At 52.3% G+C, this 19,293-nt stretch overlaps 1 protein-coding gene across 1 annotated transcript; it reads right to left on the bottom strand.

Moving 5' to 3' along the window:
- Positions 1-1,659: 1,659 nt before the first annotated feature.
- On the bottom strand, positions 1,660-2,505 carry LOC135326219 (olfactory receptor 14A16-like; the record flags this gene model as incomplete). Its single annotated transcript, XM_064504068.1, has 1 exon — positions 1,660-2,505. A coding segment is annotated over one exon (846 nt), but the record flags the coding sequence as incomplete, so codon positions are not given.
- Positions 2,506-19,293: the final 16,788 nt, after the last annotated feature.

Below are 19,293 nucleotides of genomic sequence, written 5' to 3'. Positions count from 1 at the left end.
AGTCATGCAAGGCTGGTCTTTTCCCCTCTGTTGGGATACAGAGATCTGCAGGAGGATGGAGCTGGCCAGGGACCACCCCACAGCTGGGTGAGCAGCCAGTGCTGGAAAGGGGTGATGTGAGGGGCTGCTCTGGGACGATGGCCCTGGGGCAGCTTCCCCAGTGTGTCCGTGAAGCACACGAAACAACCTGAGCTCTCCTCTCTTGCACCTGCCATGTCCTGCTGCCTTTCCCAGCAGACCTGCATTTGCCCTGCAAGCATATGGCTGTGTGCTCCCACACTGCCCTTCACATACAGGAGCTGCCTGCTGGCATTTGTCCTCTCCCGGGCCCTTTCCATACCAGACCAGACCCTCCCCAGCTCTCCCCACCTCCCCTGCCCTCTCCGCAGCTGCGGGGGGGCAGAGAGGGGTGTCAGCCTCCCCATCAGCCCCACACCTGGGGGCCAGCAATGGCACAAGGAAATGGAGGCCAGGCACTCCATGTCTCCACTGCTCTCATGAGCAGAGATCCTTAACCCTGGCTGCCTGCAGCCCCTCCGGGCAGCCCCTCTCCCCAGGGCAGCACCAGAGTCCTGGCCCCGGGGCTCCTCAGGCAGCTCCAGTGACAGGGCAGCCTGCCCAGAGCTGACACACATGGAAACAGGTTTTCATTTATTCCTCCCCACAAGCACACAATTGCTCCTTTGCTCTTCTCTGGAGATGTCCCTGCTCCCCAGAGAGCCTTTCTTTGGGTCAGTGTGTCCGTGCTGGCCTGATTGGCCATTCCTGCACCCCTGTCCTGGGCTCCCTGCAGGGCCCTGGGCTGGCAGTGCTGCTCTGCAGGGCAAGCAGATGTGCAGTGGTCCTGGGTGACTCCTCACTGGCCATCCTGGTCAGGGCATAGCCATCTGGACCAGCATCATTGCACCTGACAAACCCTCCCCAGGGTCTGTAGCTGTGGAGGGTCCTTGGAGCAATCACAGGCCATTTCCAATGGTTCAGGGGTGTCCTTAGACCCACTCCACTCCCTCTCCTGAGACTGCAGGGCCCTGATTTGGTGCATTCCCTGGTTTGGCCCTTTACTTTGTGTGACTCCACTTGGTTTGGGGAGTCTCCACTCACTGCCATTCCAGGCACATGCTGCCCCTGGAGATGTCCTGTGCTCTCCAGCTGGCGCCATATTGCCTTCCAGAGGGATGAGCATCTGTCACCAGCCCTCTAATATGTGGGACAGTCCCTGGCAGAGACCTCTTGACCACTCACCCTCCCCAGGGGCACTGGGCACCCACAAGTGACAGCTGAATCCAGCCCTTATTCCCTCAAACATCACTCTATGAGTGCTTCCCCCCTTTGCCAATGGAAAACCCAAGCACAGCAACAGGGCCTTTTGGGGTGCAATTCTCTGGGCACATTCTTGGCTCCAACTTGGGAAGAAGAGCCCATTATTCAGGCACAGGACTAAGGTGATCCCCTTTTATTGCTGAGATGCTACTTGGGAGGCAAGCTCTGACACCATGATTTACAGAAGGCCTCTGGGTCAGACGCATGGGTTTTCTGCTCCTGGAGAAGTGGGATGAATTCAAACATTTGTGTACAAACATGGCTATCACAGGCAGAACTCCCAAAGCACAAGAGCTGTCTGAGGTAAACTGGGAATTGTTTGTGAAGAAGATGGGCAACTTATTGCTGCTGAACTAGTACCACCTCAATGAGTTTCTTCAGGGCATCCTTGAGCTCCTTGTTCCTCATGCTGTAGATGAGGGGGTTCACTGCTGGAGGCACCACCGAGTACAGAACAGCCACCACCAGATCCAGAGCTGGGGAGGAGAGGGAGGGCGGCTTCAGGTAGGCAAATGTGCCAGTGCTGACAAACAGGGAGACCACGGCCAGGTGTGGGAGGCACATGGAAAAGGCTTTGTGCCGGCCCTGCTCAGAGGGGATCCTCAGCACAACTGTGAAGATCTGCACATAGGACACCACAATGAAAATGAAACATCCCAAAGCTAAACAAATACCAACCACAAGAAGCCCTACTTCCCTGAGGTAGGCATCTGTGCAGGAGAGCTTGAGGATCTGTGAGATTTCACAGAAGAACTGGTCCAGGGCATTGCCTTGGCAGAGTGGTATTGAAAATGTGTTAGCAGTGTGCAGGAGAGCATTGAGAAAACCACTGCCCCAGGCAGCTGCTGCCATTTGGACACAAGCTCTGCTGCCCATGATTGTGCTGTAGTGCAGAGGTCTGCAGATGGCAACAAAGCGGTCGTAGGCCATGACTGTGAGAAGACAATATTCAGCTGAAATGAAAACGACAAACAAAAAGACCTGGGCAGCACATCCTGAGTAAGAAATGGCCCTGGTGTCCCACAGGGAATTGGCCATGGATTTGGGGACAGTGGTGGAGATGGAGCCAAGGTCGAGGAGGGAGAGGTTGAGGAGGAAGAAGTACATGGGGGTGTGGAGGTGGTGGTCGCAGGCTACAGCTGTGATGATGAGGCCGTTGCCCAGGAGGGCAGCCAGGTAGATGCCCAGGAAGAGCGAGAAGTGCAAGAGCTGCAGCTCCCGTGTGTCTGCAAATGCCAGGAGGAGGAACTCGTTGAGGGAGCTGCTGTTGAACATTGGCTCTTGGTTTGGAGCACTGTCCAACGAGGAAAAGGCATTGACAAGTTAGAGCAGGCTTCTCTGAGCAAAACCCATTCCACTTCTCATAGTACCACCCACACTGCCTCTCTCCTTTCCCTTCATTCAGCTCCCTTTCCTAACCTCTCGTTTGTGCTCGCTGAGTGTGCCGTGTGGAGCAGGTGCCTCTGTGCATGGGCTCCAGGGGAGTCATTCCTGCTCTGCTGCAGTGTGTGATTGGAGGTGTCAAACTTCCCCGTGTATTCAGTAGGGACACCTGGGGAGGGGCACCACGAACTGAGTGAAGGGGATTTGTCCAGTGACCCAGTTGCAATATTCTCTGTTTACTATTGTGAGATGAATGTAGCACTCATGGCAGCTATGTCTGAAAGAGAAGACCCTTGTGAGTGATTCATGTCCCCCGGCCTTGCCCTCTTGAACAGAGGTGTCTGTATCTGAATCAGCCACACCAGCTCCTGCTCTGGCAAAAGACAGAAACGGTGCAGGGAAGGTAGGGGCTGACCTGACCCTTCCTAGACATCTCTGTCCCAGTGAGATGAACACTGCCCTCACATTGTTTAGCATGTCACTGCTTCTTCAGGCAATGTAGTGGGAGTGGGAAGTTACTGCCTTAACTGCAGCTGAATCCCCCTCCTTAACCCCAGAGAGAGGTGAGGAAACAAGAAGCAATACCGTGACCCTCCCACCAAAGCGAAAGAAAGGAGGGAGAGACACAGAGGCACTCAGAAAAGCCTTCACCTCACCCAGCTGTGCACACTGCATCCCAGAGAGCAACACTACAGGACAGTCACTCTCAGCACCTTTGCTGTGCAGCGAGAAATGGGCATGTTGCAGGAGAGATGCTCCTGCCCTCTGCTGCAGCTCGGGCTGCTGAGGAGGGGGCTCAAGCCCTGGACCCCATGGCCTTGAGGGCAGTGGCTTTGCTGGGTGGGAGAGAAGACATGGGGAGGTTTGTTTAGAGGAAGATTTCTGCATTGAAGGGGATGACAGGGACTTCTCCAAATTCCTTCTCTCACAGCATTTCTGTTTCTAGTTTCTTCTCATTCACTGACTGTATCTCCACTGCCTGGAGCTTTTCCTCCTGGGACCTGTTTCTATATCCCATGTCTTTTCCCTGTCAGTGCTCACAGATCTCATCGAGAGTGGGGAAAGGGCTTTCTGAGGTTCCTCACAGACCTCTTGATCTCTCATGATTAAGGTCTAGGAGTGTCAGTCTCTTGTCCAAATTGGACAGCTTCTTTTCCACCCCCCCACCTGCAAACAATAGGAAACCAAAAGCACAGACTCAGGAAAGCTCTTTACCTTTAAGGTATCCCCTGCCTTGACATTCTTCTTGAAAAGTCCCCTTCAGAAAATGTCCTGGGGGTGAGCTGAAGCTGAGTACAGCCCTGGTCCACGCAGCACCCTCTCAATGGCAGAATGGACCTGCCCTGATGTAGGTCACTCCTTCCACCCAGAGCTTCTCCCCACATTGCCACTGGGAGCTCCCCAGGCAGGCTGAGTGCTGACCCTCACAGGAGGCAGAGTCACTGCCCCGGGCACACAGCACCCTGGGGTGCAGGGACACTGCTCTGAATCACAGCCCTGGGCAGACCTGGGTGCACTCCTTGGCTTCACACCCCTGCACTGTCCCTGGGAGAAGGTAGCAGGATGCCCTGTGCCTGTGATGGTGTGGCTGGGAAGCTCTGCTCTAAAGCACCACCTGCTCCAAACAGGAGAAGCTGGCAGAGCCACCCTGACAGACCCTATCAGCTGTGGAAGATGCCAGCTTCAGAAGACCCCTCCAGGAAGCACAGCAGCATTGCCCGCAGCCAGAGACTTACTGTGTTATAGGTTGTGGAGATTTCTCCCTGCAGTGCGCTCTCAGCTGTCCTCCCATTCCCAACTACCTTTAACTGCTGGGTTGCTCATCTCATCCTGGTGCCTGCAGGCAGTGCCCTGAGTCTTGCTGCTCCTTTAAGAGGAGCTGCTCCTGGACAGAGCTGTCTCTCTGCAGCACCTGCCAGGTTGCCATGGGCTCCTGCAGTCCCAGAGGCCAGGCCCAGCTCAGGAGCAGAGGCCCAGCTGAAGACGTGACTTTCTCTGTGCCCTGTGCATCCTCGAGATGTTCCTGGGGCTCCAGGGCTGATGGTTCCTGAAAGGCAGCGGGGTCACCCGAGGGAAATGTCTATTGAAGTAAACTAAAATAATCACTGATGGTCCCTCTGTAAACAGCGGATAGAGATTGATTTCAGCATTGCAGTTTGTCTCATCAGAGGATGGTTACCTGAGAGAGGTGGAAATGTCCCACTTGTGGAAGCCCCTGCTCCCATCTCATAAGTAGACAGGACACCTAGAGAGGGGCAAGAAGGGAGTTCATTTACTCATTCTTCAGGAAATGATATAGAGGAGTATTGAATGCTAGGCATTTAATACTGGTTTAGAAGTTCCTGGGATGGAGTGGGATTCAGTTCCCTCCCATGCGCTCCACAAACTCACAGAAGGTGGGCTTCCCCTCCCCAAGTTCTGGGATGCACTGAATGGCTGGCGGCTCCTTGCCTAAGCTTCTGTTGTAATCAGTGGAGCGGGAGTTGTTCACACACAAGCAGCTTCTGACATTTGAAGTGTCAGAGGTCGTCGAAGACATGTGCCAGTGTCTCCTTGCTCTGATGTAACAACTATGAGACCCACATCTTTCTGGAGCATCATCTGCCAGATGAAATGATGCAGATTCTGATGATGCAAACAACTAATGTAATTCAGTGCAGACACTTGGTTTAATGCAATGATGTCAGATGCATGGGGTGTCCAGCACAACCACCATGTTTCTAGCAGATTCAGCATAGGACCCACAGGAAAATCATGTCCTTTTGGAGTGGTTACTGGGCAAAGACCCCAGGGCATCTTGGATTTCCTACCTATTCCCAAACAATGGATTCTCACCACTGCCTTCAGGCAAAGTCTATTGCGTCTACAGCCAAGCATGCTGCAAAGATGGAAGGCACATCACACCAAGGTCTCCACACATATGTCTGCACTCTCAAACCCCACTAGTTCTCTCCCTAAAGCTTTTCTCACCTCCAAGGATATGAACAGGGACCATAATAATGATGCAGCTACAGTGTGGGGGCTGGATTGCAGGCTCTACAGGCCCAGAGACTTTCTCAGGGGCACCTTGTCCTTCCTGGAGATACGGCCACCTTCATCACAGGCCCCAAGGTGCTGCAGAGTCAGCTCAGGCACCAAATACCTCTGCTGACATGGCTGCATGGCCCAGCTCTATTATTCTCTGGCCCTGGGTACTGCAGGGTTTGCTCTCTTGTGGGCACCTCACATTATCATTACATCACCATCTGCTATTTACACCAGCACGTCTCTGTGCTAAAGCTGGGCCTTGGCATGCCTGGTGTCCTTGGCTCCTGGGAACAGGTTTCACCATGACAAGTGTGCACTCAGTCCTGGTGTCACAGCTGAGGTTCTGCAGCCCGGATATATACAAATGCACAAAGCCTGGGTCCCAAACAAGAGGAAGTAGAGATGCACAAGCTGTCGCAGAACTACAAAATCTTTATGCAACCTCAGGAAGTCTGCGGATCACAGACCGTGGTTTTTATGGGGGAACTTTAGTATTCCTGACATTCACTGGGAGGGCACTACTGCGGGGTGCAAAGAGTCCAAGAGGATTCTGGAGGGTGTGGAGGACAACTTCAGCATTTCAATTTTCTTTGTGTTATTGCCCTTTTTTGTTTCGTTCTTTTTTGATATGCTGGTCTTTTGGGGAGATATATATTTTTTTGAAAGCAAAAGTGATGTTTCAGAGCTGGGGTGGGATGCAGTCTTAGGGTCATGGACATGTGGTGCCATTGCAGGTGCCCTGGTCCCCTCTGCCCAGCCTCCCTCTGCAGCTCCCAGTGGCTCCAGTCTCCTGCAGGTCCCCTGTGAGAGCTGCCAGGCCCAGGCAGGTGCCTCAGAGACACTGGAGCCTCTCCAGGTGCCACTGGGTGCTTGTGGTTGGACACCTGAGCTCTGCCTGGAAAGGTGAAGAACTGTTTTCAACCTTAAGAAAGATATACGTCCACTGTCATCAGCTCAAATGATCGGCTAATATTAATATGAAAGTTTTCCTATGATGAAATAGTGGAAGAAGAGGGAAGAAGAAGTGGGAGAAAAAATACTGATCTGCCCTTGACCTTGTGTTTCCACTGCTCTGTCTATTAGGCTGTGGATGTAACCTCAGTGATCTCTCACATATTTCCACATGTCCTGATGAAATTGGTCATTTCTAAAGTCCTCTTTGCATCAGACTCTCTGGACTTATGCACTTTCCATAGTTTTCACAGTTTTCCTCCTCCCCTTGCTCTTTATCATTCGGATACCTCTCAATTCTCCAGTTGCTGCTCTGAGCCTCTGGGAGTCTGAAGCTTGCCTCGTCTTTCAGCAGTCTCATTGTCTCTTTAGCCACCTCCTTTGTTCTGCTTCTTGTCTGCTCTTTCCTATCTATCTGTCGAAAACATTTCAAGGAAGGTTATGTCTTGTGGGTACTGGAGGCAACTTGGACTTAACATGCACTTGAGGACAGTCTCTTATTAAGCTGTTTCAAATTTGATTTTTTTTTTTTTTTTTTTTTTTTGCTATTAAGAAAAACACCTCTGTGTCTGTTTGTAGCTAGTTCTCTAAGGAAAGCAGGTGGGAATTGGTGCACATGAGCTGTAACCTTCAGCTACAGACTTTAGAGGAAAAAGGTTAGATTTTACCAAGAGTGCTCTAAGTCCCCAGTGGCTGATGAGAGTAATGGCAGGGCTGGGGAGGTGGGGAGGAAGGTTGTCCATACATGTCTCCTGACAAAAATCCTGCTTGTCCTACCTGCCCAGACTTGATTAGGAGACCCAGTGGGTCAGTATGAATTGGAGAATGTGGGAATCACTTATTCTGGAAACTGAACAATAAAGAAAGCTTCAGAAGCAGACATCTTTTGTTTTCAGGTGCTCATTGAAATCTGACTAATTTCAATACACACCTGAAAACTTTCTAATTAGCCACACAAGACTTGAAGAACTTGAAGAAAATTGTGGAAAATATGGCTTCTTAGGGGTTTTGGCATTTTAATGACCCCTCAGCTGTATTTGGTGCTGAGCCCATGAAATGCAGATGCTGAGAAGAGACTCAACAAATCTCTCAATAAGTTAAAGTCAGAAGCAAATCCCAAGTTTCTTGGAGCATTAACAGGTCCCACTGAGGGCCATTACCAACAAAGTCTCCCTGGGGCTGATTAGAGCAGAAAGCTGGAGGCCCTGATTGCAGGCAGGCAAAGGCAATGTGCAGGTGGCTGTGATGCCAAGTCAACCTTGATGTGTGTTATCAGGCAGAGCAGCCAGGCACTGACAGCCAGCCCCTGCATAGGGTGATCCTTTCCCTCAGGTGTTGCTCAGGGCTCTTCCTGGGGGCAGTGTGCGGGTGGGGGTGTGCAATGCCAAGTGCAGGACCGTGATACAGCACCTCCTGGGCTCCCAAGGAATAAGGAGGCAGCAAGGCCACAGTGCTTTAAGGCATGGCATCCTCTTGTGGGCCTCAGTGCCAGAGATTCCAGTCATAGCCAAGAGGACAAAGACCTGGCTGTGTCGGGAGCTTTCAGCCTTGGTAGTGCCCCTGGCCATCTCCACTGCAGGTTGTCCTATGCTTTCCCACACCTGTGCCTGTTGCCCTACTCTACTACCTCCACTTCAGCAGGATAAAGAAGCTGAGGTCCCTCAACCCCTCCTCATGCACAGGTTTATTCCCACCAAGGCACAGGACTTGACACTTCTCTTGTAAATCTTCATAAGCTATTGTCCGAATCACCCGAGTTCCTCAAGATCCTTCTGCACTGTAGCTCCTCCTGTGTCAAAACAAAAAGAGAACAACCCCCCCCCAAATAAAAACAGAAAAAAAAATCAATACAGAAAAAGAAACCAAAACAGCACCAAAGACTTAAGGCTAGGCAAGAGTGGACTGATTGTAGGGGAAGGGATCAGGATGCTAACAGAGACAAAACTGGAAGAAAGAAAAAACCCAAGGAAATAAAAAGTTAAGTAAAGGACTGATCAGGGCTGTCTTGGGGATTCCTGCTGAGAAGCCCTGCATTTGAATAATTCAGCCTGGAGGAGCACAAGAAAGCTGGCCTACTTGCACTGTCACAGGGAACCTGCATCCTTTCCCTGACATCAAGAGAAGATCAAGAGTGGGAAGAATCATGGACTCCTTCAGGGTGGAAGGGACCTCAGGAGGTCTCTAGCCCAGTCTCCCTGTTCACAGCAGGGTCAGCTCTGGGGTCAGACTAGGTTGCTCTGGCCTTCAGCCAGTCTGGTCTTGGAAACCTCCAAGGCAGGAGACTGCACAGCCTCTCTGGGCAAACACTCCCAATACTTGCCCATCCTCATAGTGGAAAAGCTTTTCCTTATCTCCTGCATGAATGTCTCTTCTTTCAGCCAATGTCTGTTGTCTCTTGTCCTCCCACCATGCACCCTGGTGAAGAGCCTGGCTCCATCTTCTGGATGACCTCCTTGTAGCCGTTGGAAGGCTGTTATGAAATCCCTCCAAAGCCATCTCTTCTGCAAGTTGAACAAGTCCCATTTCCTCACAGAGCAAGTGCTTCAGCTCCCAACTACTCCAACTACTCAGCCAAATTTGCTCCCAGTTATCAGCCTTTTTCTTTTCCTGAGAACCCAAACTTGGATGCAGTTTTCTAGATGTGGTCTAATGAATACTGACTACAAGGTGATCATCATTTCCCTCGACCTCCTGACTGTGCTCCTGGTCAGACAGCCCACGATGCTTCTGGCCCTCTTTGCTGCCAGGCAACGCTGATGGCTCATATTTTGCTTCCTGTCCCCCAGCACCCTCAGGTCCTTTTCCATAGACCTACTCCCTAGGCACTCAGGCCCCAGCCTGTAACACTGAAGAGTGTTGGTTTCTCCCAGCTGCAAGACCTGACATTTTTCCTTGTTGAATTTTTGGAGGTTCCTGACAGCCCATTCCTCCTGCCTGTCTTGGTCCCCCTGAATGGCAGCCCTCAAGCATATGACTGCTCCCTCCTGCCTCCAGTTTGGCATCATCTGCAAGCATGATGAGTGTTGCCTCCTCCCTGTCACTAACCAAGATGACAAACAGGAGAGGTTCCTGGAGAAATCAGTGGTGCTCCAATTCTCTCTGGAAGGATCTCCTGATCATCCAAGCAGCTTTTTGCCCATCCAGTTCTCTTCCCCTCTAGAATGTAACGTTCTAACTTACATGCAAGAACATTGACATGACAGCAGGCAGCTCTCACAGCACCTTCATAGGCAGCCCATCCAACCCCACTGACTTATGTAGTTTGAGTTCTCACAAGTAATCCCTCATCCACTGCTGGTTGTTTTTCTCCTCAGGAGTCCTGACTCAAGGCACAACAGCCTGGGAGACCTTGTTGGTGAATACTGAAGCTAACAAGGTGTTGAGTTCCTCAGACCTATCTGCACATACTGTTGCTTGATTCACTGTCCCAGTCAGCATGCAGCCCACCTTCTCCTTTTTATTCTTTGATTCTTACTGAAGCAGTAGCAGGGTGCATCTTCATGCCTTTGGCCTACGCTGCAAATGTCAATCCTAGGGGAGCTTTGTCTTCCCTAACACCATCTCTGCTTCACTGGGCAATATTTCTACATTCCTCCTTTGCAGCTTCTCCCTCCTTCCCCCTCCTGTATACTGCCCTGGAGCTCAGGCGTGAGTTTCCTGTTTAGCCAACCTGGTCCTTTGAGATGTCTGCTAGTTTTACTGAGTATCAGGATGGATCATTCTTGTGCTTGGCGGGTGATATCCTTAAAGACCCACCAGCTTTCCTGAGCTCCTGTGCCCTTCAGCTCTGCCTTCCGTGGGATTCCCACCAGTCCCCTGAAGAGGATGTAGTTTGCTCCACTGAAGTCCTGGGTCCAAGCTCTGCTACTGCCCTTCCTCACTCCCTTCAGGGTCTGGGACTCCACTTTTTCATGGTCACTGCAGTCAAGGCTGACACTGACTATCCCATCCCTGATCAGTTCCTCCTTGTTTGCAATATCCAGATCCAGAAAAGCATCCCTATTGGCCCATCAGAGACCTGTGCTAAGAAGTTGTCCCTGAAACCCTCCAGAAAGCTCCTGGACTGCTTTCACCCTTCAGTTTGCCCTTCCAGTGAATGTCAGGCAGATTAAAGTCCCTCCAGAAGAACCAGGCTCTGTGACCCACAGACTTCCTCAGGGTGCTTAAAGGAGACTGCATCCACCTCCTCACCTGCATTGGCTGGTCTGTAACTCCCATCACAATGTCACTCTTTCTCTCATGCTCACCCACAAGCTGTCATCCAGTCCCTTTTCTGTCCCACTGGTGAGCTCCATACATCTGAGCTGCCCCTTCACACTAAGGGCATTCTCCCTCCTCATCTACTCCCTGACAGTGTCTCCTGAAGAGCTGGTGCCCTACCAGCACAGCCCTCCAGTCATGTGAGTGATCCCACCACATCTCCATTATCCCAATGATCTGGCAGTCCTGTGACAGGTCCTTCTGCACCCCCATCTGCTCCTGCCCGGTGCCCCAGGCTGCATGCACTTGTGCATATTTGGGCTGCAGAGCCTCAGATGTGGCACAGCTTTCAGACTGATCATGATGAAACATGTTACCAAGAGTCAAGGACACCATGTATGCAATGGCTCTGCTTCAGAGCAGAGACATGCTGGCATATGTGGCAAGTTGTAATGTAAAGGTGAAACAGGGTTCCCACTAACAGACCAAGCCCTGCAGCACGCTAGGCCAGGGAGAAACCGAGCTGGGCTGTGCAGGAATGGCAGGAGAGGGGGCTGCTGCATGAGCTGACTCTGCAGCACCTTGGGGCCTGTGACAGAGGTGAACCAATCTCCAGGAAGGACAAGGTGCCAGTGAAGAAGTCCCTGGACCTGGACAGTCTGTGATCCAGCCACCTTATGGACATCACTAGCACTGTCCCTTTTCTCATCATCTAGGGGTGAGAAGAGGTTCAGGGGAAGAACAGCTAGAAGGGTTTGAGAATGCAGAGACTAGAGTGGAGTCCTTCGTGTGATGTGCCTCCCATTTATGCAGCATGCATGGATGTAGATGGGATGGACTTGGCCTAACGGCAGTGGAAAGTTTCAGTATTTTGAGCAGATGTATAAACCTGAGATGGCCTGAGGTTTTTGCCCAGCAACAACTCCAAAAGGGTCTGATTTTCCTATTGGTCCCACGCTGTATCTGCTGGAGACATGTGGTTGTGCTGGACACCCCAGGCATCTGACATGGCCCTGCTAGTCTATTTTTATGTCATTAAGTCAAGTGTCTGACCTAAATTACATCAACTGTTTGCACTATTGGGGTCTGCATGTGTCTCCCCTTCATAGTAAGTGGAGCTCTAGTTGTAGTAGGCATCCTGAGTCATTTCAGCTGGCCAAGGAAATTTCCCACCTGGCCCCCACCTGATGCTCTAGAAGTACTGAGGTCTCCTACTCGCTCCACCAGAGCAAACAGACACTGGCACATGTCTGGGACCACCTCTGCCTTTTCAAATCTCATCAGGTGTCTGTGTGTGAGCAACTGACTCCCACCCTCCATCTCCATTGATTATGATGGGAGCTTAGACACAGAGCTCGCATGCAGACGTCTCTGTTGTGCAAACTTCATCTTTGGCAAGGGAAATCCCACCTCCCGTGTGTTTATGGAATTTGCGGTAGGAAGGTGAATCCCACATCACCCCAAGAAGTGTCCAGACTGACTCATCTGAATCAATACCTGAACCATGGTAAATGAACTCCTTTCTTTTCCCTGTCTAGGTGCCTTGTGGAGTTAAGAGATGGGAATAGGGACTTCCAGAGTGGGACGTTTCCACCTCTCATACATAACCATCCTCTGATGAGACAAATCACATTGCTGGAATCAGTCTCTCTCCACTCTATAGAGAGATCACAGATGATTATTTTAGTCTATTTCAGTGAACATTTCCCAGGAGGAGGGAGCACAAAGAACAGATGAAGTCACACTTTCAGCCGGGCCACTGTTTCCTAGTGGAGTCAGGCTGCTGGGACAGAAGGAACTCATGGCAACCTGGCAGCACTGCCCAGACACAGCTGTGTGCAGGAGCAGCTCCTCTGCAAAGAGCAGCAGGGCTGCGGGCACTGCCAGCTGCTGCTGACATGAGATGAGAGAAGGCAGGGAGAAGTGCAAGGCAGTGTGGAGTGGGAGGACAGAGGAGAGCTCCTTGTAGGAGAAATCTTCACAGCCCTTGACACGGTGAGTCTCTGGCTGTAGAGCAACACTGCTGAGGTTCCTGGAGGGGTCTTCTAAACCCTTCCTATCTCACAACTGACAGGCTTTCTAAGGATAGCTTTCCTGGCTTCTGCAGTGTGGAGGCGGAGGAGGAGCTGCTTCAGAGCAGGGATTCCCTACCACACCATCTCAGGGACAGGGTGTCCTGCTGCCTTTTCCCAGGGACGCTGCTGGGGTGTGAAGCCAAGGTGTGCACACAGGTCTACCCAGGGCCGTAATTCAGAACAGCATCCCTGCGCCACAAGGTGCTGTGTGCCCAGGGCAGTCACTCTGGTGCCTGTGAGGGTCAGCACTTAGTCTGCCCGGAAAACTCCTCAGGGCACTGCAGGGAGAAGCTCTGGCTGGGAGGATTAACTCCCAGCAGGGCAGGTTCAATCTCCTGTTGAGAGGGTGCTGCATGGGTCAAGGCCACTCACACTTCTAGCTTATGCACACAACATGTCTGCAGAATTTTTAGAGGAAGGTGAAAAAAAGGCTACTTAAAAGGGAAGGAGCTTTCCTCTTGGTGTCTGTGTCTCAGTTTCCAAATTTTGGCAGGGAGAAAAAAGGAAGAGTTTTCTGGTTTGGCAAGCAACTACGACTCCCAAACTTTCCCTCCAGAGATCAATAGGTCTACGAGAAACTCCCAACAAGCTGCTTCATTCCCCACATCGGCATAAAGACAGCACCAACATCACCTTTATGGCCTCATCGGGGTTTATGAGACCTGCTAGCATAGAGGTGCCCCTGGCCAGTGCCCTGTCTCGGGAGGTTCCTGTACAGCAGAACTGAGACACAGAGGGTGGGATGAGATCTGTGAGCACCAACAGGGAAAAGACGTTGGGACAGAGAAACAGCTGCCAGCAGAGACAGCTCCAGGCAGCAGAGATGGGCAGGAAGGAGCAGGAACTGCTAACAGAATTGTCATGGCAGGATGGATTTGGGCAAGTCATGATCAGTCCCTCCAGTGCAGACACCTTCCTCCGGAGCCCCTCATGTCTCCTCTCCCACCCAGCAGAGCCTCTGCCCTGACAGCCATGGAGTCCAGGACATAAGCTGCCTCCTCTGCAGCCAGACCTCCAGCAGAGGACAGGGGCATCTCTCCTGCCCTGGACTCATTTTGTGCTGCCTGACAAAGGGGCTGAGAGTGACTGTCCTGCGATGTCACCGTCTGTGAGGTGGCATGCCCAGCTGGGTAAGGTGAAGGCTTTCTTGAGTGCCCCTCTGTCTCTCTCTCCTTGCCTCCCTTGGCAGCAGGACCATGGTGTTGCTCCTTATTTCCACTCCTGTCCATGCTGCTCCTGGTCTTCTCCCAGGCTCCCTGGGGTCGAGGGATTTCAGCTGCAGTTCAGACATCGCTGCTGCAAGTTCTGCAACAGAGGGATCTGCATGGGAATGAGGTTGCCCCAGGCCCCGTCAGACCTGTGCGGCTCCAGGAAATGGAATCCATGGGGTTGTGAATTGAGCTGACTCTCCCTTAAGGAGAGACCATCTTTAGGGCATTTGACCATTTCCCTGCATTGTTCTTTCAGGCTGAAAGCTGCTCTCTAGAAGGGCCCAGCTGTCTCATAGCAGCTCTGTGATATCTGAGAGGCCAGTGAAGAAGGTGCAGAGATGCAACGAGTATGGAAATAGTGTGGGAGGCTGTAAATGGGCATCTGAAAAGAGCCCTGTGTGTCCTTGGCTAGAAGGGGAGTGTGGAGACCTCCCTCTGGGGCCCTGAGAAAGGGTGAAATTTTGGAGATCACTTTGAAAGTGGATTCCTCTGCTCTCAGCAGTGGCTGTTTGTATTTTTAGGGTAGCACATGAGTGTGATCATCCTCCAGCACAAAGCAGTGCAAGCACAGGACAGCTGGGAACAAGGCTAATAGACAGACTAGCTGTTGCCGCTCTGCACCAAGTGATAGTGAATCCTTTCCTCTCAGGACTCACAGTAGAAATGCTAGTGATTGCTCTCCTCAAAGAACACCTCCCAGATATGACAGGGGCATCTCAAAGAAAATAAACAATATTAAAAAAAACCCCAAACCCAGAAACATTCTTCTGCAACCCACATCCTTTAGAATTGGGAGTGAAGATGCAGAAAAGCCCTTCTACATGAGGAGTGAATTTCATTCGAAAGAAATTGTGAGTATCAGAGCTATTCACCCCTATTCCCATGTACTCCTTACTGTGCAGCAGGACAGACTCCTCTGGAGCCCTTTGTTAGAGGTCCCTGCTCCTCACAACACGTTGCCAGCACAAACCAGAGCTCAAGCAAGGGAACTGCACAGATGGGCCTCAGTAAAGAGAGAAGCAATGTGATGCTATTAATGAGAAATGGCATGCTTTATTTATTTATTCATTTTTCTTGAAATGTCTGTCCTAACTTCTCGCTGGCCTTTTCTCTCTGGACAGTCCCCCATGCCCCGAGGGTGCAAAATGTCCAACAGCAGCTCCCTCAACAAGTTCCTCCTCCTGGCATTCACAGACATGAGGGAGCTGCAGCTCTTGCACTTCTCCCTCTTCCTGGGCATCTACCTGGCTGCCCTTCTGGGCAACGGCCTCATCATCACAGCCATAGCCTGCGACCACCGCCTCCACACCCCCATGTACTTCTTCCTCCTCAACCTCTCCATCCTTGACCTTGGCACCATCTCCACCACTGTCCCCAAATCCATGTCCAATTCCCTGTGGGACACCAGGGCCATTTCATACTTGGGATGTGCTGCAAAGGTCTTTTTCTTCTTTTTTTTATTTGCAACAGAGTTTTATCTCCTCACAGTCATGGCCTATGACCACTACGTTGCCATCTGCAGACCCCTGCACTACAGGACCCTCATGGGCAGCAGAGCTTGTGTCAGAATGGCAGCAGCTGCCTGGGGCAGTGGATTTCTCAATGCTCTCCTGCACACTGCTAACACATTTTCAATACCACTCTGCCAAGGCAACACCATGGACCAGTTCTTCTGTGAGATTCCCCAGATCCTCAAGCTCTCCTGCTCAGACTCCTACTTCAGGGAATTGAGGCTTCTTGTGGCTACTCTTTCTGCAGACTCTGGGTGTCTCATTTTCATTGTGCTGTCCTACGTGCAGATCTTCTTAGTTGTGCTGAGGATGCCCTCTGAGCAGGGCCGGCACAAAGCCTTTTCCATGTGCCTCTCTCACCTGGCCGTCATCTCCCTATTCATCAGCACTGGCATGTTTGCCTACCTGAAGCCCCCCTCCGTCTCCTCCCCAGCTCTGGATCTGGTGGTGGCTGTTCTGTACTCGGTGGTGCCTCCAACAGTGAACCCCCTCATCTACAGCATGAGGAACAAGGAGCTCAAGGATGCCCTGAGGAAGCTGTTTCAGCTGGTACTAGTTCAGCAGCAATAAGCTGCCCATCTCTCTTCACAAGTGATTTCCAATTTATCTCAGGCACCTCTTGTGCTTTTGGTTTTCTATCTGTGATAATCACGTTGGTACACAAATGTTTGAATTCACCTCTTCTCCAGAGGCACAAACCCCATCAGTTTGATCAAGGGGCTTTCTGTAAATCTGCCCCTCGCTTTGTCAGAGCTGGCCTCCCAAGTAGCATCTCTGTAATAAATGGGGATTTTCTCAGTACTGTGCCTGAAGGTTGGGATCTTCTTTCAGAGCTGGAGCCAAGAATGCACTCAGGGAATTGCACCTGAAAAGGCCCTGTTGCTGTGCTTGGGCTTTGCATGCGCAAGGGGGGATGTGCTCACAGGGTGATATTTTAGTGAATGAGGGCTGGATGGAGCCCTCACTTGTGGGTGCCCAGTGCCCTTGGAGAGAGTGAGAGGTCAGGAAGTATCTCCTGGGGACTGTTTCCCCTATGACGTGGCTGGTGACACATGCCTGTCCTTCTGGAAGGGAACATGGAGCTGCCTGAAGAGCACAGGGTGGTCTCCAGGGACAGTGTGTGCCTGGGATGGGCAGTGAGTGGCGACTCACAAAAACAAGTGGAGTCACCCAAAAGCTAAGGGCTAAACTGAAGTATGCACCAAATGACAGCTCAGCAATCTCAGCAGGGGCAGTGGGGACTCAGGGGGCACAGGGAAGGGAGCCTCAAGAGCAGGTCATGTCACCTACACTGAAAAACCATAGGCGGGATCAAATGACACGTGAACCATCCTGAGCCATTTGAAATGCCCTGTGATTGCTCCGAGCAGCTTCCACAGCCCCAGCCCCTGGGGAGAAGGTTGTCAGGTGCTGGGCCATGCTGGGTCTGCTTCCTGCCCTGACCAGCACGGCCAGTGCAGAGTTGCTCCACGGCCCCACAGCTCACTCACGCTTCAGAGCACCACTGCCAGCCCGGGCCCTGCGAGGAGCACAGGGGAGGGGTGCAGGACTGGCTGGCCAGGCCAGCACAGACATGCTCACCTGGGGAAAGGCTCCCTGGGGAGCAGGGACATCTCTGGAGAAGAGCAAAGAAGCAATTGCGAGCTTGAGGAGAGGTATAAATGAATACTTGTTTCTACGTGTGTCAACTCAGAGCAGGCTGCTCCGTTACTGGAGCAGCTGGAGTTGCTTGAGGAGCCCCAGGGCCAGGACGCTAGTGCTGTCCTGGGGAGAAGGGCTGGCACAGAGTGGCTGCAGGCAGCCAGCGTTAAGGTCTCCTGGACACACAAGCAGTGGAGATAGGGACTGACTGGCCTCAATTTCCTCACACTGTTGCTGGCCCCCACCCTGGGGGCTGATGGGGAGGCTGACACCCCTCTGTGCCTCTCCCTATAAGCCTCCCTCTGCCCTCCCCACAGGCTTGCCAGGAGCAGCACCTTCCCTTTTCTCTCAAAAGACTCCATAGAAGGGAAACATGTCAAGTAACCTGCATGCATCCCCACTTCCCACAGCAAAAGGAAATGCTTCCCACCCCCTTCTTAGCTTGCACATGACTCTCGGTGATGTCCCCTCCCCTCTGCAGGCACCATTTCTGCTGGGCCAGGCAAGGGGCAGCTATTCTGCAGCTCCAGAGCAGGGCACTTTGCCACAGCAGTTCCGGGGGGCTCCGTGCTGGCACTCAGATGTTCAGGGATGGTTCCCGGCACAACACAGCCCCCTCCAGGCCAAAGCAGCCTCTGTCCCCCAAATGCCAGGGGGAATGGATCCACTCCCAGCCACCCCCTTCTCCTCCATGCCACCTCCTCAGCCTGGCAGGGGCAGCACTGGACCTCGCCCCCTTAAGGAAGTGCCCAGGCCAAGAAGCTGAAATAGCAGGAATTACCAAAATACCATCCCCTTTCCCCTGCGCTGCCCCTTACAACACACCGCCCTTGCCACCCTCTTCCCACCACCCCGGGGCTGTTCCGGGGTCTTGGGGCCGTTTGGGGATCCCCGGGCAGCTGCAGTGCCCTTCATAGTTCCCTGGGGACTGTCCCGGGTGCTGCCACGATGGGACATCTCCGCCCCGGCCTCTCCCGGGCTGCTGCTCCTCATGGCCGCTGTCCTGGCCCAGCCCCAGGCAGTCAGCCCCGGGTCCGGCATGTCCCGTGGGCAACATGGCCGCCCAACAGCCCTGTGATTGCAGACTACAGCTTCCAGCATGCCCTGCGGGCAACATGGCCACCTAGCAGCCCAATGCTGGCAGACTACAGCTCCCAGCATGCCCCGCGGGCAACATGGCTGCCTCACAGCCCTGTGATCGCAGACTACAGGTCCCAGCATCCCCCGTGGGGAACGTGGCTGCCTCACAGCCCTGTGATTGCAGACTACAGCTCCCAGCATGCCCCTTGGGGAACGTGGCCACCCAGCAGCCCCTACCAGCAGACTACAGCTCCCATCATGCCCCATGGGCAACATGGCCACCCAGCAGCCCTGTGCTCGCAGACTACAGCTCCCAGTATGTAACAACGGTCCTTCCTCCCCAGGAGAAACAGGGCTTTCAGTTGGTCCATTTGATTTTATTACTTTGGCTCACTGATGGTTTTCTGCTCTCTTCAAGTGCAGCCGTGGCAATTAGTCTAAAAGTTATCATCTCTTCCCCTTCTCACACATTCATGTAGGATAACGAAACCAAGCAGAAAGAAAAGAGAAGCCACCAAAGTGGAGCGAAGCCAGATACTGCTAACACCGTGCCCAGGGTGGGAAAGGATTGCTTAGTCCTCAGCACTGCCCGGGAGGAGACACAACACACACTTGGCATGGAGAGTTATCCCAGTTCCCTGGGCAGGAACAGCTCTGTCTGTTGGCGGTTCTGGTGATACCAACAGTCCGATAAATCGCGTTTGTGCTTCCTTGCTTCATCCAAATCATGAGGAACTATTCACAAAAACCTGTGCAGCGATCTTCTTTGTCGTCCGTCAGCGTTTGCTGTCATTGGTTCCATTTCTGTAACAAACACAGGAACTTTGTGTTTTTATTTTCAGTGAGACGCTGTTCAATTTATGCAGGTTCTTTTTCTCTTTGCTGTGTTCTTTT

Source organism: Dromaius novaehollandiae, unplaced genomic scaffold, assembly GCF_036370855.1.
Source record: "Dromaius novaehollandiae isolate bDroNov1 unplaced genomic scaffold, bDroNov1.hap1 HAP1_SCAFFOLD_37, whole genome shotgun sequence".
Classification (NCBI taxonomy): domain Eukaryota; kingdom Metazoa; phylum Chordata; class Aves; order Casuariiformes; family Dromaiidae; genus Dromaius; species Dromaius novaehollandiae.
The sequence above is the reverse complement of the archived record's forward strand: the minus strand, read 5'-3'. Positions and strand labels throughout refer to the sequence as shown.